This window comes from Triplophysa rosa, linkage group LG10 (assembly GCF_024868665.1).
Source record: "Triplophysa rosa linkage group LG10, Trosa_1v2, whole genome shotgun sequence".
In the NCBI taxonomy this organism is placed as follows: domain Eukaryota; kingdom Metazoa; phylum Chordata; class Actinopteri; order Cypriniformes; family Nemacheilidae; genus Triplophysa; species Triplophysa rosa.
Window position 1 is genome coordinate 25,594,465 of NC_079899.1, and position 14,279 is coordinate 25,608,743.

At 42.1% G+C, this 14,279-nt stretch overlaps 2 protein-coding genes across 4 annotated transcripts; both read left to right on the forward strand.

Moving 5' to 3' along the window:
• Positions 1-1,825: 1,825 nt before the first annotated feature.
• Positions 1,826-5,460, forward strand: actc1b (actin alpha cardiac muscle 1b). Its single transcript, XM_057343296.1, has 9 exons — positions 1,826-1,934; positions 2,700-2,847; positions 2,988-3,116; positions 3,431-3,541; positions 3,642-3,726; positions 4,419-4,580; positions 4,679-4,870; positions 4,949-5,130; positions 5,221-5,460. Exons 2-9 carry the CDS (start codon positions 2,719-2,721, stop codon positions 5,362-5,364), a joined length of 1,134 nt encoding a protein of 377 aa, XP_057199279.1. The 5' UTR covers positions 1,826-1,934; positions 2,700-2,718; the 3' UTR covers positions 5,365-5,460.
• A 126-nt stretch (positions 5,461-5,586) lies between these two features.
• On the forward strand, positions 5,587-13,773 carry arhgap11a (Rho GTPase activating protein 11A). Of its 3 annotated transcripts, none has more exons than XM_057343293.1 (12): positions 5,587-6,470; positions 7,292-7,362; positions 7,458-7,554; positions 7,646-7,902; positions 8,061-8,224; positions 8,312-8,452; positions 8,544-8,618; positions 9,039-9,209; positions 9,457-9,574; positions 9,682-9,790; positions 10,678-10,822; positions 11,122-13,773. In XM_057343293.1, exons 1-12 carry the CDS (start codon positions 6,351-6,353, stop codon positions 12,360-12,362), a joined length of 2,709 nt encoding a protein of 902 aa, XP_057199276.1. In that variant the 5' UTR covers positions 5,587-6,350; the 3' UTR covers positions 12,363-13,773. The 3 variants fall into 3 exon arrangements, with proteins under 3 accessions (XP_057199276.1, XP_057199277.1, XP_057199278.1); XM_057343295.1 differs by having other exon boundaries at positions 6,355-6,489; XM_057343294.1 differs by lacking the exon at positions 8,544-8,618.
• Positions 13,774-14,279: the final 506 nt, after the last annotated feature.

Here is a 14,279-nt window from a genome sequence, read left to right on the forward strand (position 1 = left end):
GACGCCTCCTTCACATGTGCAGACAGAGCAAAACAGCTATTAATAGTCAAACCCTCAAACAGCCGAGTATGTGAAGGAGGAACAACTCCTCCCCTGCCCCCTAAAACCCCTTAAACCCCCCATTACCAACTGTGATATAAAATGACAGCGATCTGACACAGCACCCACCCCCCCCCGCCCCCCCCGCCCCACACACACACACACACACACAAATCTGGCTATCAAACTCTCATTCTGCTTTGAACAAACTAATCCGATATCAAGTGTCCTTATTCTCTTATTTTAGATTGACATTAAGAACATTGTTGTCTAAAGCAGGAGATGTTTCGATTTCAGGAACACAATGAGTTACAAAACATTTTAAATCAATGCAAAAAAAGCTTTCCGTCAAGATTGTCCACATTGTTTTCTATTTCAGGTCCTCGTGACAGCCTAGTGTCACATTTTAAGAACTGTAATGTCAAAAAATAAAGACGTTTTCATTAAAATGTGGTTTGAATTTGTACTTAGAAATACATATATTAGAAATGTTATAGCAGAAAAATTAAATGCCACTGTGTCGATCTCTGAATGCAAAACTATTTTTTCAGACTTTTCTGATTAAGGTTTAATTCTAATATCAATCTCCATATGGCTCCTAATATACATGACATGAACCGCTTTGGAGATGTGTCTCAGAAACTTGATTTGCGTGCACAGACGCTCCCAAACGACCATATGTTGCCATAGTAAGGTAGAATTTCCTAATGGGGTGCTGAGGATCGGGGGTCTGAATAACACCAATGGGAGGACGCGTCCCAAAAGCTTGACCGGCCTCACGTTCATAACACCTGATGAGAACCATGACCCTAAAAGGAGACAGCTAAACCAATCAGAGCGAAGGCTACTACTACACACCAACCAATCACAGCGCCGGGAAGGGGGAGAGGGCCCGGCTGGTGTTACCCCTCAGCTGTTAACCACATTTAGGGTCGAGCCCACATGCCAGCGCATTGGCCCATTGACATATACAGTATTCTTCCTGGTGAGCGAGTGAACCTTTAAGATGTTGCTAAAACGAGACCCGGCAAGTTCTAGTTAAGGCAGGTTGACATCTTAAGGGTGTTGGTAAAAAGCTGAATAATCAAAATGATATCAAGAGGGTGCTGAGTGTATACCCTTGTCCCTTAGCAGCCCGACAAAAGACCAACGTTTATTATGAGAAATATCACACGGAAACTATTACTGAAATTTCTTCTTCTTCTTAAAAAAAATCATCATTTTAATGTGATTTGGAGGGGAAGACATGTTAGATCAAATAAAGATTAAACCTCAAAAGTGTGTCAATGTATGTTGAACATTTCTACACGGATATAACGGATGCTGTGCATTCCTCTGCATTTATACAATAAGAATCATTCATAATGTTTACACAACTACCTAAAAAAGAAAAATGCATAAATACCAATATAACACCAAAAGATGCATATTACCAAAAGTGATTTAATCATTCACATTTAATTGTATCGCGCTTTTCACAATACAAACGAAAGCTCCGGTGATCTGTCATAAAAAGACATTTTCAAAATATTGCATTTCAAGAGTTGTGGAAATACGAAAATGATTCATTTCATATAAATATTGAAATCATCAGATATATCTGTCTGCGTTCAAACCCTCCGGGGAGATTCTTGGCACCCCGCCGGCTGTTTCTAAGGAAGCCCTTCTTAATTTTAGAAGGGGGGGTCCGATCGGCCCGCCCGCCCCCCGCTCCAGATCAGATTCATGGGTGGAGAGGGTTATTTTCTCTTTTTTTCTTTTTTCTTGGATGCACTTATTTGGGCTTGTGTGAAACCGATGCTCCACCCCAGCCCCCGGGAGCGGTCTTATTTAAAGGGGTCTCTCACCTTGTCTCTCAGTCCCAGTGGAAGCATCAGTCTTGTGATAACAACTTGGTGAGTCCAACGAAGCACTGGTGTGGCGAAGAACCCGCAGCATGTCTTTTGAAACCTCTTTAGACCAGATGGACGTTTGGGGCTGGCGAGTTTGCGAGGACGACAGATAGTATTCGACTATATGAAAGGATAACAGCGGTACAGCTGCGAGTACATTTAACGCAGTCGCCTTGAAGACTTCCTACGTTTGGTGGGAACAGATTATTTTTATGATATTGTATAAAGCGCGTATCTCGCAGTAAGTCAACTCATGCTAGACACCAAGTAAATGCGTTCTTCATCCAATGTTGAAGCATTTTGGTTCAGAATGGCACGAATGATGCTGGCCGGTGAGCAGGCGTCATGAAATGCGCTGACAGCTGCGACCGGGGAGAGCGCTTCACTGAAATGACAGAAGCACCTGTCCTTCAGTTTAACTTTAGTCTTTCTTTGGCTTTACTGCAACAGCACAAGAGATACGGTTTCACGAGGTCTTCAGGAGCAGGAGGGACATGTGTCGCATAGCTGTAACCTTTAACTATTTCATGACTTTATTCGACTTTAAACTGCTGCCCAAATGTAGCTTCAGCGTCAGACTATAGGGAATTTATAACAAAAAAAAAGATTTAAGTTTGTTTTGTGAACGTCGAAATTTAGACTTAGAATCTGTACAGGGACAACAAACTTTTTAGTGCTTGTCAGAAAAGTAATTGAAGCAGTGTTTACAAGTCTGTGTTTATTAGTGTGCCTGTGTGTCTGTCACTGACCGTGCAAATTCTTTCACAGACCAACCAGAAAACCAACCATGTGCGACGACGAAGAGACTACCGCCCTCGTGTGCGACAACGGCTCTGGCTTGGTCAAGGCTGGATTCGCCGGAGATGACGCTCCCCGTGCTGTCTTCCCCTCCATTGTTGGCAGACCCCGTCACCAGGTGCATAACAACGACAGACATTATATGGGAAATCCTGTCCTATAGGGACAGACGTTCAGTCGAGCTCTAGTGCCAGATTTATTCATTCAGAATTTCCATTACAATACCTCAGTGCTTAACGCAGATTCTCTCTCCATCAGGGTGTGATGGTGGGTATGGGTCAGAAAGACAGCTACGTCGGTGATGAGGCTCAGAGCAAGAGGGGTATCCTGACTCTGAAGTACCCCATTGAGCACGGCATTATCACTAACTGGGACGATATGGAGAAGGTGAGTTTCAACGCTAGCGAAAGTTCACAAATGGTTTACATGTTAATATACTACGACACTATTTGATTGAAAACTATTCAGGATGTTCAGTAAATGTTCTTGCAGTAACGTTAAAATTGCATTTTATCAACACTACAAGTCACTGCTAGACATTCTAAAATGTTAAAAACAATATTCTTACATCAATAGCGGAATGTTTAAAACATTTAGAAATTACATTTTCATAAGGGGAAGGTTAGCAAAACATTCTTAGAACACATTTTGTTTGTTACCTTGGAAACCACCGTTTTCATGAACGCGTTTTTGGTCTTCAGATCTGGCACCACACCTTCTACAATGAGCTGCGTGTGGCCCCTGAGGAGCACCCAACCCTGCTCACTGAAGCCCCTCTTAACCCCAAGGCCAACAGGGAGAAGATGACACAGGTACTGATGATGTCTCTTTTTCCTATTAAACCTCTGATACGCCTCCAAGAGTCTTTTGAGTTGGACCAGTTCGTAACACTTGGCTTGTTTTCACTTGCAGATCATGTTTGAGACCTTCAACGTCCCAGCCATGTATGTGGCCATCCAGGCTGTGCTGTCCCTGTACGCCTCCGGCCGTACCACTGGTGCGTTCATATCATCCTTAGTTTACTATAACATTTATATTCAAATTACACATAAAAACATTATTTGATCAAAACTGCAGAATGTGAAAAGAACATTCTCCTACCCGGTCCAAAATTTTGATTCTCTGAATTTGATTCAATTTTAGGAATAATGTGTTGCTTGAAGTCCCCGTGAAGCAGAACGTGCTGTCGTTTTTACTGTACTTCCGTATTCTGACACGTTCAGTGAAACGGAATTTCAAAGGAGAAAACTAGTGGGCGTGGCTTGCATTTGTCCCCCGATTTGATTATATGTGTAAAAACAGCTGTTGCATTGATTTTTAAATGAAACTGGCAACAGACTGACAGTTGAAGGGGAGGAGTTAACGGATGCTCCGCCCAAGCCGTCTAATTTAAGTCAATTGAGATGAATGCTCATTTCAGGGCGGAAGTGCATTTTCAGATTTTAACTAGGGTACATGCATTTTAGAAAGAAAATGACCCACATTGATAAGCTATTTACTATCAACGCTGCAGTATTTCTTGAAAAAATAAAAATTGTCATTTTTAATTTCACTGGGACTTTAATGTCTTGCTAAAGCTGCATAATAGTAATGTAATGAAACATTACTTGGATTCGATTGTATTATCGTCACGAATGTCGTTATGTACACCTGCTACCTGGCGCTCATGACGTATGTGAAGCTCCGCAGGTATCGTGCTGGACGCCGGTGATGGTGTGACCCACAACGTCCCAGTCTATGAGGGTTACGCTCTCCCCCATGCCATCATGCGTCTGGACTTGGCCGGTCGCGATCTGACCGACTATCTGATGAAGATCCTGACTGAGAGAGGCTACTCTTTCGTTACAACTGGTGAGTGGCTGTAGTTTAGCATCCCGACGCCAAAAAGTACAGAATAAAAGTCACGATTTACTTCGACTGACGCGGGTTTGCAACTTGTCTCCTCACAGCTGAGCGTGAGATCGTGCGTGACATCAAGGAGAAGCTCTGCTATGTGGCTCTGGACTTCGAGAACGAGATGGCCACCGCCGCCTCCTCCTCCTCTCTGGAGAAGAGCTACGAGCTGCCCGACGGTCAGGTGATCACCATCGGTAACGAGCGTTTCCGCTGCCCCGAGACCCTCTTCCAGCCTTCATTCATTGGTGAGGTTTTTTGCGGGTAGTTTGTGAGTCCTTTCAGAAAGTTACGGTCGTTCATTAAACACGCTTTTTGATGCTCAGGTATGGAGTCCGCTGGTATTCATGAGACCGCCTACAACAGCATCATGAAGTGCGACATTGATATCCGTAAGGACCTGTACGCCAACAACGTCTTGTCTGGTGGTACCACCATGTACCCCGGTATTGCTGACCGTATGCAGAAGGAGATCACTGCCCTGGCCCCCAGCACCATGAAGATCAAGGTGAGGAAAACCACAGACAAGTAGACAAAACTACATCTGTATCGTCAAATAAAACACAGTGAGCTAAATGTTTCTCTCATCTCTCTGTAGATCATCGCTCCCCCCGAGCGTAAGTACTCCGTCTGGATCGGTGGCTCCATCCTGGCCTCCCTGTCCACCTTCCAGCAGATGTGGATCACCAAGCAGGAGTACGATGAGGCTGGTCCATCCATTGTCCACAGGAAGTGCTTCTAAACCCGCAACAATCTCAGCCTCAGCCGTACATTTGTACCGTCCCTTTTACTGTATATACATGTAATGTTGTAATAAAAACATGAAGTGATAACAAAATGCGGTGTTCTGTGCGATCACTGCTTGGGTCATTCAATAGTGATGCATTACTGTGCATATGAGTCGTGTGAAACAAAAATAGGATCTATTACAAATACCATGATTATGTTAAGCATTAAAACCACTCCTTTACGTAGTGTATTACTATTTTGTGCCTTATACCAGTAGGTTTGACTTGTTTAGATCCCATTCGTCAGATAAGATCCCGACACATTACCAAGACCCGATGAAACCATTAGTTTCAGTTAAAACCAATTAAACTCCCATTATAACCATTAAGTTTCTTAGTTTCTGCGGTAGTTCCTAGTGTTTTGAGTGACGTGCCAAATAACTTTTCGTAAATAAAATAATTCACGCTCAAACAAGTATTTTCAGCTCAAACAAACGCGCATCTGCTGCACGGCACGCACCATTCACTCGTGACGAGAAGGAGAGGGAGGGGCCACACAGGAGAAGCGATGTCACGTGACCAGCTCTGGTTCAATCAAAGCGCAGGGAACCGTTGCGTGACGTAGGCAGGGCGAAATTTGAACGTCTCGCTCGAGCTCAGCTGCCGTTGTGAAGTGAGGAAATAAAGCAGACGGATACGTACGCCGGACTTATACGAGGATATTTAACTAACTACGCTTTAAAAGACTAAAAAGAGATCCGAAAATGAAGTTTAGTCGAGGCAAAACGAGTGTTAGAGATGTTTGTTGACTCGAGTCGGACGTTTTTTATTTAAACGCGTGAGGCGGAACTGTGAGGAAAGTAAACGGATCGCAAGATTTTGTGTATTTAACAGATCTAAGACCCACATTTCGCTTTTTATCTATTCTAGAGCAACACATGCGCTTGTTTTCCTTATATTTTGAGGTTTGTGTGATTTTAAACGGTTTTAGGGGTCAATCATGAGAGTTTTAGAGAGGAATGTGGTTCGTCTGGCTGTTGTTCAGCATCTGCGGTCCGCTTACGGAATAAAAATCAAGAACTGGAACAAAAACAGAAACAAACAATCTTCGGCAAACTTTGTGAGTTCAATAAAAAATGGTATTTATGTGATTTTACAGTCGATTTTATGTTGGAGCTATGCAGGAAGCTGTTGTATCTAGTGTTTGTACTATTACGCCCGTGTTTCACAACGTAACTAAGCTCCCTAACTAGACAGCAGCAGTTTAGTTTCCAAGAAAGGCTGCGTTTCGTCACGAATTAACACAAATATACATGTTTAAACTGTTATATGTCAAAATAAATATGTATATTTATATTCTTTCCCCATGTTGTACAGTAAGGCTTTGAGAGAGAAGTGATTTGAAATACTTGCACAGATATACACAAATTACATTGATATGCTGTATTTATTACTGTTCTTTATAATACATAGTGCAGCCTTTTGTATTAAAGCACATGAAGTGTGTATAAGATCCTTTTTCTAATGGCTATTCTCAGCTTTATTGACTTGATTTTGAGACATTTATACTCCAAGATAATTCATGTTACAGATGATCGTGTGGTGTCTTTGGTTAGTTTTTCCCCTCTGTGAAGTCAGCTGTATTTCTGGGTGAAAAGTACACAGTTCAAGGAGAAGTGCTGTTGATTTTCAAACACACAGAGCTTTATTTGTTCATGTTTTCCCTCCATGGAGAGCGGGTGGAATGTGTGTCCATAATTACCTGTGCGACCCTGAGGCTTTGACTCTCTGCCAAGCTGATGTAGACACTCAGCTCAGCTGACTTATTAAGGGATATTAGATCTAAAAGGTTCATGGCAATGGTCCAAAGCTGCTGATATTGTAAAGTGTACGGACTAAATTGCGTCAAGGAACGTTAAAACGACGCTTGTTTATTTCTAGGTGAGGGTTTTTGGGGTCCCGCTTGAAAGTCTGCCACACTGTCATGTGCTAGACTATGGAGACTTGCCATGGTAAGAGATACGTTTAGAAATGACTCCTCTAAATTATTACAACATTTGTGTTGGGTTTTCTTTGACTGTCATTTGTGTGTATTTTCACTTTACAGTTTTATAGCAGATGTTTGCACAAGCCTGATGGAGCATTTGGACACAGAGGGTCTCTTCAGGAAATCGGGTTCTGTCGTTCGGGTCAAAAGCCTCAGGGTGAGTCACTTAAATCTTATGTCACTGGTGAGACTGTGACCGGTGGCATTATTTAACTGTGGCCCGGTGGCCGTATTGTTTGGACCCGTAGAGCAAACTGGACCAGGGTGAGGACTGCCTGTCCACTGCTGTCCCTCTGGACATCGCTGGACTTTTAAAACAGTTCTTCAGGGAACTCCCGGAGCCGGTTCTCACCACAGACCTGCACGGTGCTTTCCTGAAGGTCCAGGAGCTGCCCACAGAAGAGGAGAGGACCTCCGGCACCATTCTGCTGTCCTGTGTGCTGCCCGAGAAGAATTTAAACACGCTGCGCTATTTCTTCAGTTTCCTCAGGAGCGTCTCTCTACGGTACGATGTGAAAAAGAGCAATGGCGCTGTTTGTCTCCAATCTGTTGTTATGCTAATTGACCACTTTCAATGGCCGTTTCTTTTCAAAAGACATTTGGAGGCTCTTTTGTGTGTGAACACATGTCAAGTTTGTGTATTCCTCATTGTGTGTGTTTCAGATGTGCTCAGAATAAGATGGACAGCAGTAATCTCTCTGTGATATTCGCTCCAAACCTCTTCCACTGTGGAGATGGAGTAGAGAAGATGAACAGCAGTACAGAGAAGAGGCTGAAACATCAGGCCGCAGCTGTGCAGTGTCTCATCGACAACGCTGCAGCTCTGGGTAAACATGTCTTCAGATCACAAACTCTTTAAGGGAGAGTTTCTTGCCTGTGTGATGTCACTTCACATGTCGTGTGGTTGTCTGTAGGTGTGGTTCCTCAGTTGCTCATGGAGAAGGTTCCTGCGATGTTGGGCTGTGATGCTGGAATGTTCTCACCCTCTTCTGTGTCTCTAGAGGAGAACAACACTCACTCAGACGTGAAGAAGAACAGCAGACGCAGTTTAGGAGGTAAAAAGCTCAGAAGTGAACGTTTACAGACTCTGAGGTGAAGCACATGTCATGTAGACTTTGAGTTGAGTGGGTTTGTCTTGTATTCCAGACGTGGTAAATGGAGCTCTGAATAAGTTTAAAACTAGTAGAACCCCAACAAATACCCCACAGTCTGACAGAGCAGGTGGGTAACAGATCAGACTTCACCGTACCGTCTGTCTGCACATGTACTGTCATCGCATCGCAGCTGCTTCAATTGCACTTTTCCCTCTTAATGCAATGAATTCATTCTTTAATGAACACAAATATAATCTTTTAGTGGTTGAAATGCGTCTTTCTGTACCCACCGGGGTATTACGGCTCTCGGCTTGTTTGCTTCTTATTTGTGTTTGTAACCGCATGGACACATTCTGTATGTGATGAAGAGGTTCTTCTGCTTTCTGTGGAAAGATCTTCTGCCCTGTTTTCACACACGTGGCTGTTTGTCAGTCGTAAGCTACATGTCTCTTCTGCCTGTTGAACACAACCTGATGGCAAAAAAATGCAATGTGCAAGATCTGTTAATAATAATTTATAGTCAAAGAAGTCTGTTTCATTCCATCAGTTTTCTCTGCTGCCACACCTGTCATTATGACTCCAAACTCGAAGCGTAAGCTGCCACAGGAGTCGCACACTCACGGCTTCTCCAACAAGAAACGCAGATCCATCAAGAAGAACCTCGGTCTGGAGCTGCTCCCGAACGCTCTGTTTGGAGGAACATCCACACCTGGATCAGGTGAGTCAATTGTCATTTTGAATTTCATGGACAACTGTTAAGCTGACGTGCTGCAGTTGTAACATGTTAAATGCATGAGAATATTAACTTTAGTGGAATTTGATTGGCTATTTCATTGGAATTTGATCGATATATCAGCTGAAAAAAAGTTCTCCAATATCAATCCTCTGTATTGTTATAGTTGACTCTTTGTGAATTTGTATCGTTAAAGGTTATTAAACATGTATTGTTGAAACTGCTGTTTCAGCTCACAGTGCATCAGGAGTGCTGGACTCATCTCGGAACGCTTTACTGTCTTCAGTGGGAAGAAATACTTGTTCATCCCGGAGGAAAAGCAACAGACTGCGAGGTCGCAGCGTCAGCAGGTACAACACGTCACACACGCACATATACGTGTGTTGGTTACATATCTACTGTATTTCTCTGTCATGCACATTTGTTAAAAAAATGTAATTGGTTCATCTGATTTCAGAGTTGAATCAGGAAAGACGGGCTGTTTCTCCCCCAGATGTGCTAAAAGAGAGCCCATAAGGAAATCTCTGCGTCTGCGCTTCAGTCTGGGCAAATCCAGCCGCGAGTCTGTAAGTTTAGATACAACCTCATCTCTATCAACCTCCACCAGAGACTGAACAATCCAACCTTAATCGACTGCTTAACCACCTTGAGTGCAGCAGTGATTTACATGCGTTTAATCTGCATGATGCTATTGTCTTATTTGTTTATGTAATGCATATTTATGAATAATATAGCACTTGGTTTAAGTAAGAAATGTTAACACTTTTGCACATATACTCTGATGGGAAAAGCATTCTTTCAGTTTTGGCTCCAACTAGTGGCAGATTAATGTAGGTACATGCTGCTGTTAGTGGTGTGCAGCGACTGTAGAGAATATAACTAGTGTGTATTATATTAAAATGCTGAAGAAATGAGAAATAGTGTTCTTGTTAACGGTCAGGGATTGAGGGTTGTATTTTATGATAAAAAATAGGCCACTAACCAGCATGGTGTGAGTAATTAAATATTTAAGATTTAGTATTTCTGCCTTTTAGGAATTAAGAAAATGCGATTTTTCTGCTTGTTAACAATCATATGACACTAAGATGATGTACTATAATGTTTGTGTGTGTTTGCCTAATGTTGCACATATTGTCCAATGTTGTAACATTGTGACTTCACAAAAAATAAATATCTAGATTTTATCTTATAACCTGATATTACTAAAAATATTTTAAGAAACCAATATTAATGTTATAACAGTTTTTATGTTCATAATTAAATTGTTTTCTTGTGGTTTTGGGTTATTCCTTGCCATTATCTACGCGGCTATTTTATGCATGTATTTATGCTGAAATAAAAAGATTATTGACCAGAAACACTATCGGTATTTCTTTCAGTAGACTCTCATGATTCAACACCACATATATGAGTCAAAGCACTGAGTTAAAAGCGGGTGCCTCTATTTCAACAGAACAACATTACACATTCACAACTGGGGCCAAAGAGGTCAGAGGTCATAGGTTGGCGCCTAGCGACACAAGAGAGCTGTTCTGGTTTTCACTTCACCAAAGAGTCGGCGTTTAGTCCGGCGGTTTTAACAGAGAGCCCTTCGAAAGGTCAGTAGCAATGTTTACACGCTTTCAGCTTCCTCCTGCAAACTACACTGAACGTGTCACTGAAGGTAACATGATAAACAACAAACAAAATCATTTATCTTCAATACACGGTTAATGGTTTTGAGTGAGAGAACCAGATATAAAATCATATCACTATATGTGATATAGCACTACAGACATGGAGAGCAATGCCAACATCCCAGCACTCCTGGCCAAACTGTTTCCTATGAAAAACAAACAATATAAGTTAACTCCGTTTGGCTTCTTTCTTATATTTCCGCACGTTCTCTCTTTCACAGGCTCCAAGTTGATAAGCAAGTCTGAGAATAACCTGCTGACCCCAGATCACATGAGCTTGTGGAGTGGAGAGACTCCTCGTGTGACCTCCACCTTGCCAACAAATTCGTTCTCTGACACCCCCATGACCACCTGCCGCTCTGTGCCGGCGATCACCGTGAGCGAAACTCCGACGGTCAGCGATACACCCGAAAGCCTCTGCTGTGCCAGTTCATTTAGTGATGGCCGTTCCCACACTGTTTACAAACCAGCGTCACGTGAAGAACCACAGGATGATGTCGGTACAAACTCGGAGGTGGTTTCCTCTCGTGTGGATGGGCCCTCAGATAAATTAAGCGAAAGTTCTGGTGTTTTTGAGGCCAGCAAAAGCACGACGGACGATTGCAACGTGACATTCGGGCACTTTGAGTTTGTTCCTCTGTCGCCTCTACACATTGACAGCACTCTGTTTGAGACCGGACTCGCAGTTGAAAACACGCGGGACGGCTCTCTGTGTTTCGAAGATGAAAGCAAGTGTTACTTGAAGGAGCCTGCCGTGCGTTCTCAAGACTGCAGTCAACTGATAGACGCTCTGGACATCCAGAGTCCTGTGGCCTTAAGACGGGACACATCCATCAGGGTTCAGTCCACCCCGTACACATCAAGAACACAAACCGCATCCCTGTCGAAAGATCCGAACGCCTCTTCATTGAGCGCCAACACCGACGAGCCTCAGAATAACACGGACAAACCACAGAACTCACTCCAAACCGGCCGAATGAAAGTCTCGGAGCAGATTAAACATTTCAACATGATGACGCTGAATTCACCCAAAACCAAAATGACCAGATCTCCTCTGACGTTCCAGCGGACGCCCGTCCGGCAGTCGGTGAGGAGGATCAACTCTCTGTTCAGAGATGGAAGGACGGGTTTGGTCGTGGCCAGTCCGGTTACGAAGGCTGTGAGTTTTGAGAGCGGATTGTGCGCTAGAGCGAAGCAACAGACAGATGACCCTACATTCGCCAAACCTCCAGTTCCTCCTAAGAAACCAGCCGCACGTCACACCGCGCTAGATGACATCACCAATAGAGCACCAAAGGTGAAGAGTGACGCGCTATCAGCCAATAAAAACACTGCAAGCGAATACCCCAAATCTGTCTGTCTGCACGTGGCTGAGAGCGATGGGACTCGATACAGAGGTTCACCCAAAAACCCGCTGTCGGAGGGCAGACTTCTGGCGGCGACGAAACCCATCGACCTGTAAGACATCTCTCACATTTCTTCTGCGGGTGTTTTGCAACTCTTCAGTGGTCTTAATTTATTTTGCTGGAGTGATCGATTCAGAGGTGAACGAGGCGGCTGTGGATCTCGGCGTCACTGAAGAAAGTCTTTTCTGAAGGTTTGATTAGTGATTTTTCAGAAGCGATCGCTGTGAATTCATCATTCGATGTTTGACGATGCTGGAGTTTGAAGTACTTTAGTTTGCTGAATGAAGACGGATGGTCGTGTAAGATGATTCAGGACTGTAGTTAGAGTGAAAATGGCTGTAAGTTCGATTAGAAAAAGTGCAAGTTTGGTTCTGTTATTTACATTTTATTTATATTTTATGCAAACATTTGATTTTATTGCAAAAGTCTTAAAAACAGCATTCTTGTGGTACCTCAAGAAAATGTTTGAAAATGTCAAGCAGTATTATGAACTTTAAGATCCTGCGCTGTTAATATTTTATGGTCTTTTATGAACACGTTTCCTAATAATTTGCTTTGGACATAAAGTGAACTGAAATGTTAAATGGCTCATTTGAGATTTCTTTGTTTTCCACATGGTGGCGCACTGGTGTTTGTCAGGACCACAATCCATTGAAAAAAAAACATGTTTGCTGGACTGTTATGTGACCAAATACAGTGGAAAAGATCAAATGTGTGTTTGACTGTTATTTACCAAAGTAATAGATTGATACATGTTGTTTACCATCATAGACAAAAAAGTGTCGCATGTAAAAAACCTTGTTGTGACAAATACTGGAAGTAAGTCATTTGAACTCATGAACGTTTAGTTTGGTGGTTTGCTACCAACAGTGTCACCGATTAAGAGATTCAGTCTTTATGTCCGAAAGTTACTCGGTTAATTTTACATATAGTTTAAATGCATTTGGTAGCCGTTTTTATCCAAAGAAGTGACTTTTTATTTGATCAGTATGTGTGTTCTATGGCAGGGGTTTTCAAACTTTATGATGCCAAGGACCCCCAAATATGATTAACCTTTTGTGAGGGACCCCCTTTTCTAAAATATATATCAATCTATATTTTTTCTGTGTAAAGAAACTTTTAAAATTTGTTAGATAAATAGTAAATAGGATATTATAAAGACATCACGTTGTTTCTAAACCTAAATAGTCGGCAACAATTTCCCTTTGAGTCCCAAAAAAGAAACTATAGTGAGAAAAACTCAGCGGAAAAGTTCAAATATAAACAATTCTGGAGATTATCAATAGCAAAAAAGCAGATAAACACTGTGGACTTTTATCATTTTTCTGGGGGACCCCTTGCAAGCTTCTGGAGGCCCCCTGGGGGTCCCGGCCCCCAGTTTGAAAAACTCTGCTCTATGGGATTCAAACCCGTGAACTCTTATTTAAGGTTCAAATAAGACAGAATGGCTCTTGAAATAAAAAAGTTTTGTCATAACTTTATCAACCATTCTCATGACTCTTGAATATTTATGTGTGTTTCTTGTGGTTGTGATGTACCCATTATTAACCGTATGAATGTCAAGCAATGACAATAGTTTTGATAAGGTAGTTGCATTTTAAACTTGTATTTAATTCAGAAATAAAAATAAAAACAACAAACTACTTTTACTACACTGGAAAAAAATGGTTTCATTCAACCAATTAAAACATTTTTAGGGTAAGGATTCACATCTAAATTTTATAACTTGAGCCAATGAAAAATAAAGAACTTTTCTTTATTATTTATCATTGGTTATAAAATAAAGATGTGAATCCTTACCCTAAAATGTTTTAATTGGTTGAATGAAACCATTTTTTCGGTGTATATATTTTCATTAGAAATATTTTGGTGCGTTTGATAGATGGAGATAGATAACGTAAGATGGGTTGAAAAAGTTTGGGAATCTCTTGTGATTTTGTGAGGTTTCTACCTCAAATTGCGGCGATTTGGGA

What these genes read in the sequence shown, in the direction of transcription:
- actc1b (XM_057343296.1), top strand. Translation starts at nt 2,719, where the DNA reads ATGTGCGACGACGAAGAGACTACCGCCCTCGTGTGCGACAACGGCTCT. An exon ending in ACTGGGACGATATGGAGAAG is followed by an intron (nt 3,117 to 3,430) that starts GTGAGTTTCAAC and finishes TTTGGTCTTCAG; the next exon opens with ATCTGGCACCACACCTTCTA. An exon ending in CTTCCAGCCTTCATTCATTG is followed by an intron (nt 4,871 to 4,948) that starts GTGAGGTTTTTT and finishes TTTGATGCTCAG; the next exon opens with GTATGGAGTCCGCTGGTATT.
- arhgap11a (XM_057343293.1), top strand. Translation starts at nt 6,351, where the DNA reads ATGAGAGTTTTAGAGAGGAATGTGGTTCGTCTGGCTGTTGTTCAGCAT. An exon ending in CTCAGGAGCGTCTCTCTACG is followed by an intron (nt 7,903 to 8,060) that starts GTACGATGTGAA and finishes TGTGTGTTTCAG; the next exon opens with ATGTGCTCAGAATAAGATGG. An exon ending in AACAGAGAGCCCTTCGAAAG is followed by an intron (nt 10,823 to 11,121) that starts GTCAGTAGCAAT and finishes TCTCTTTCACAG; the next exon opens with GCTCCAAGTTGATAAGCAAG.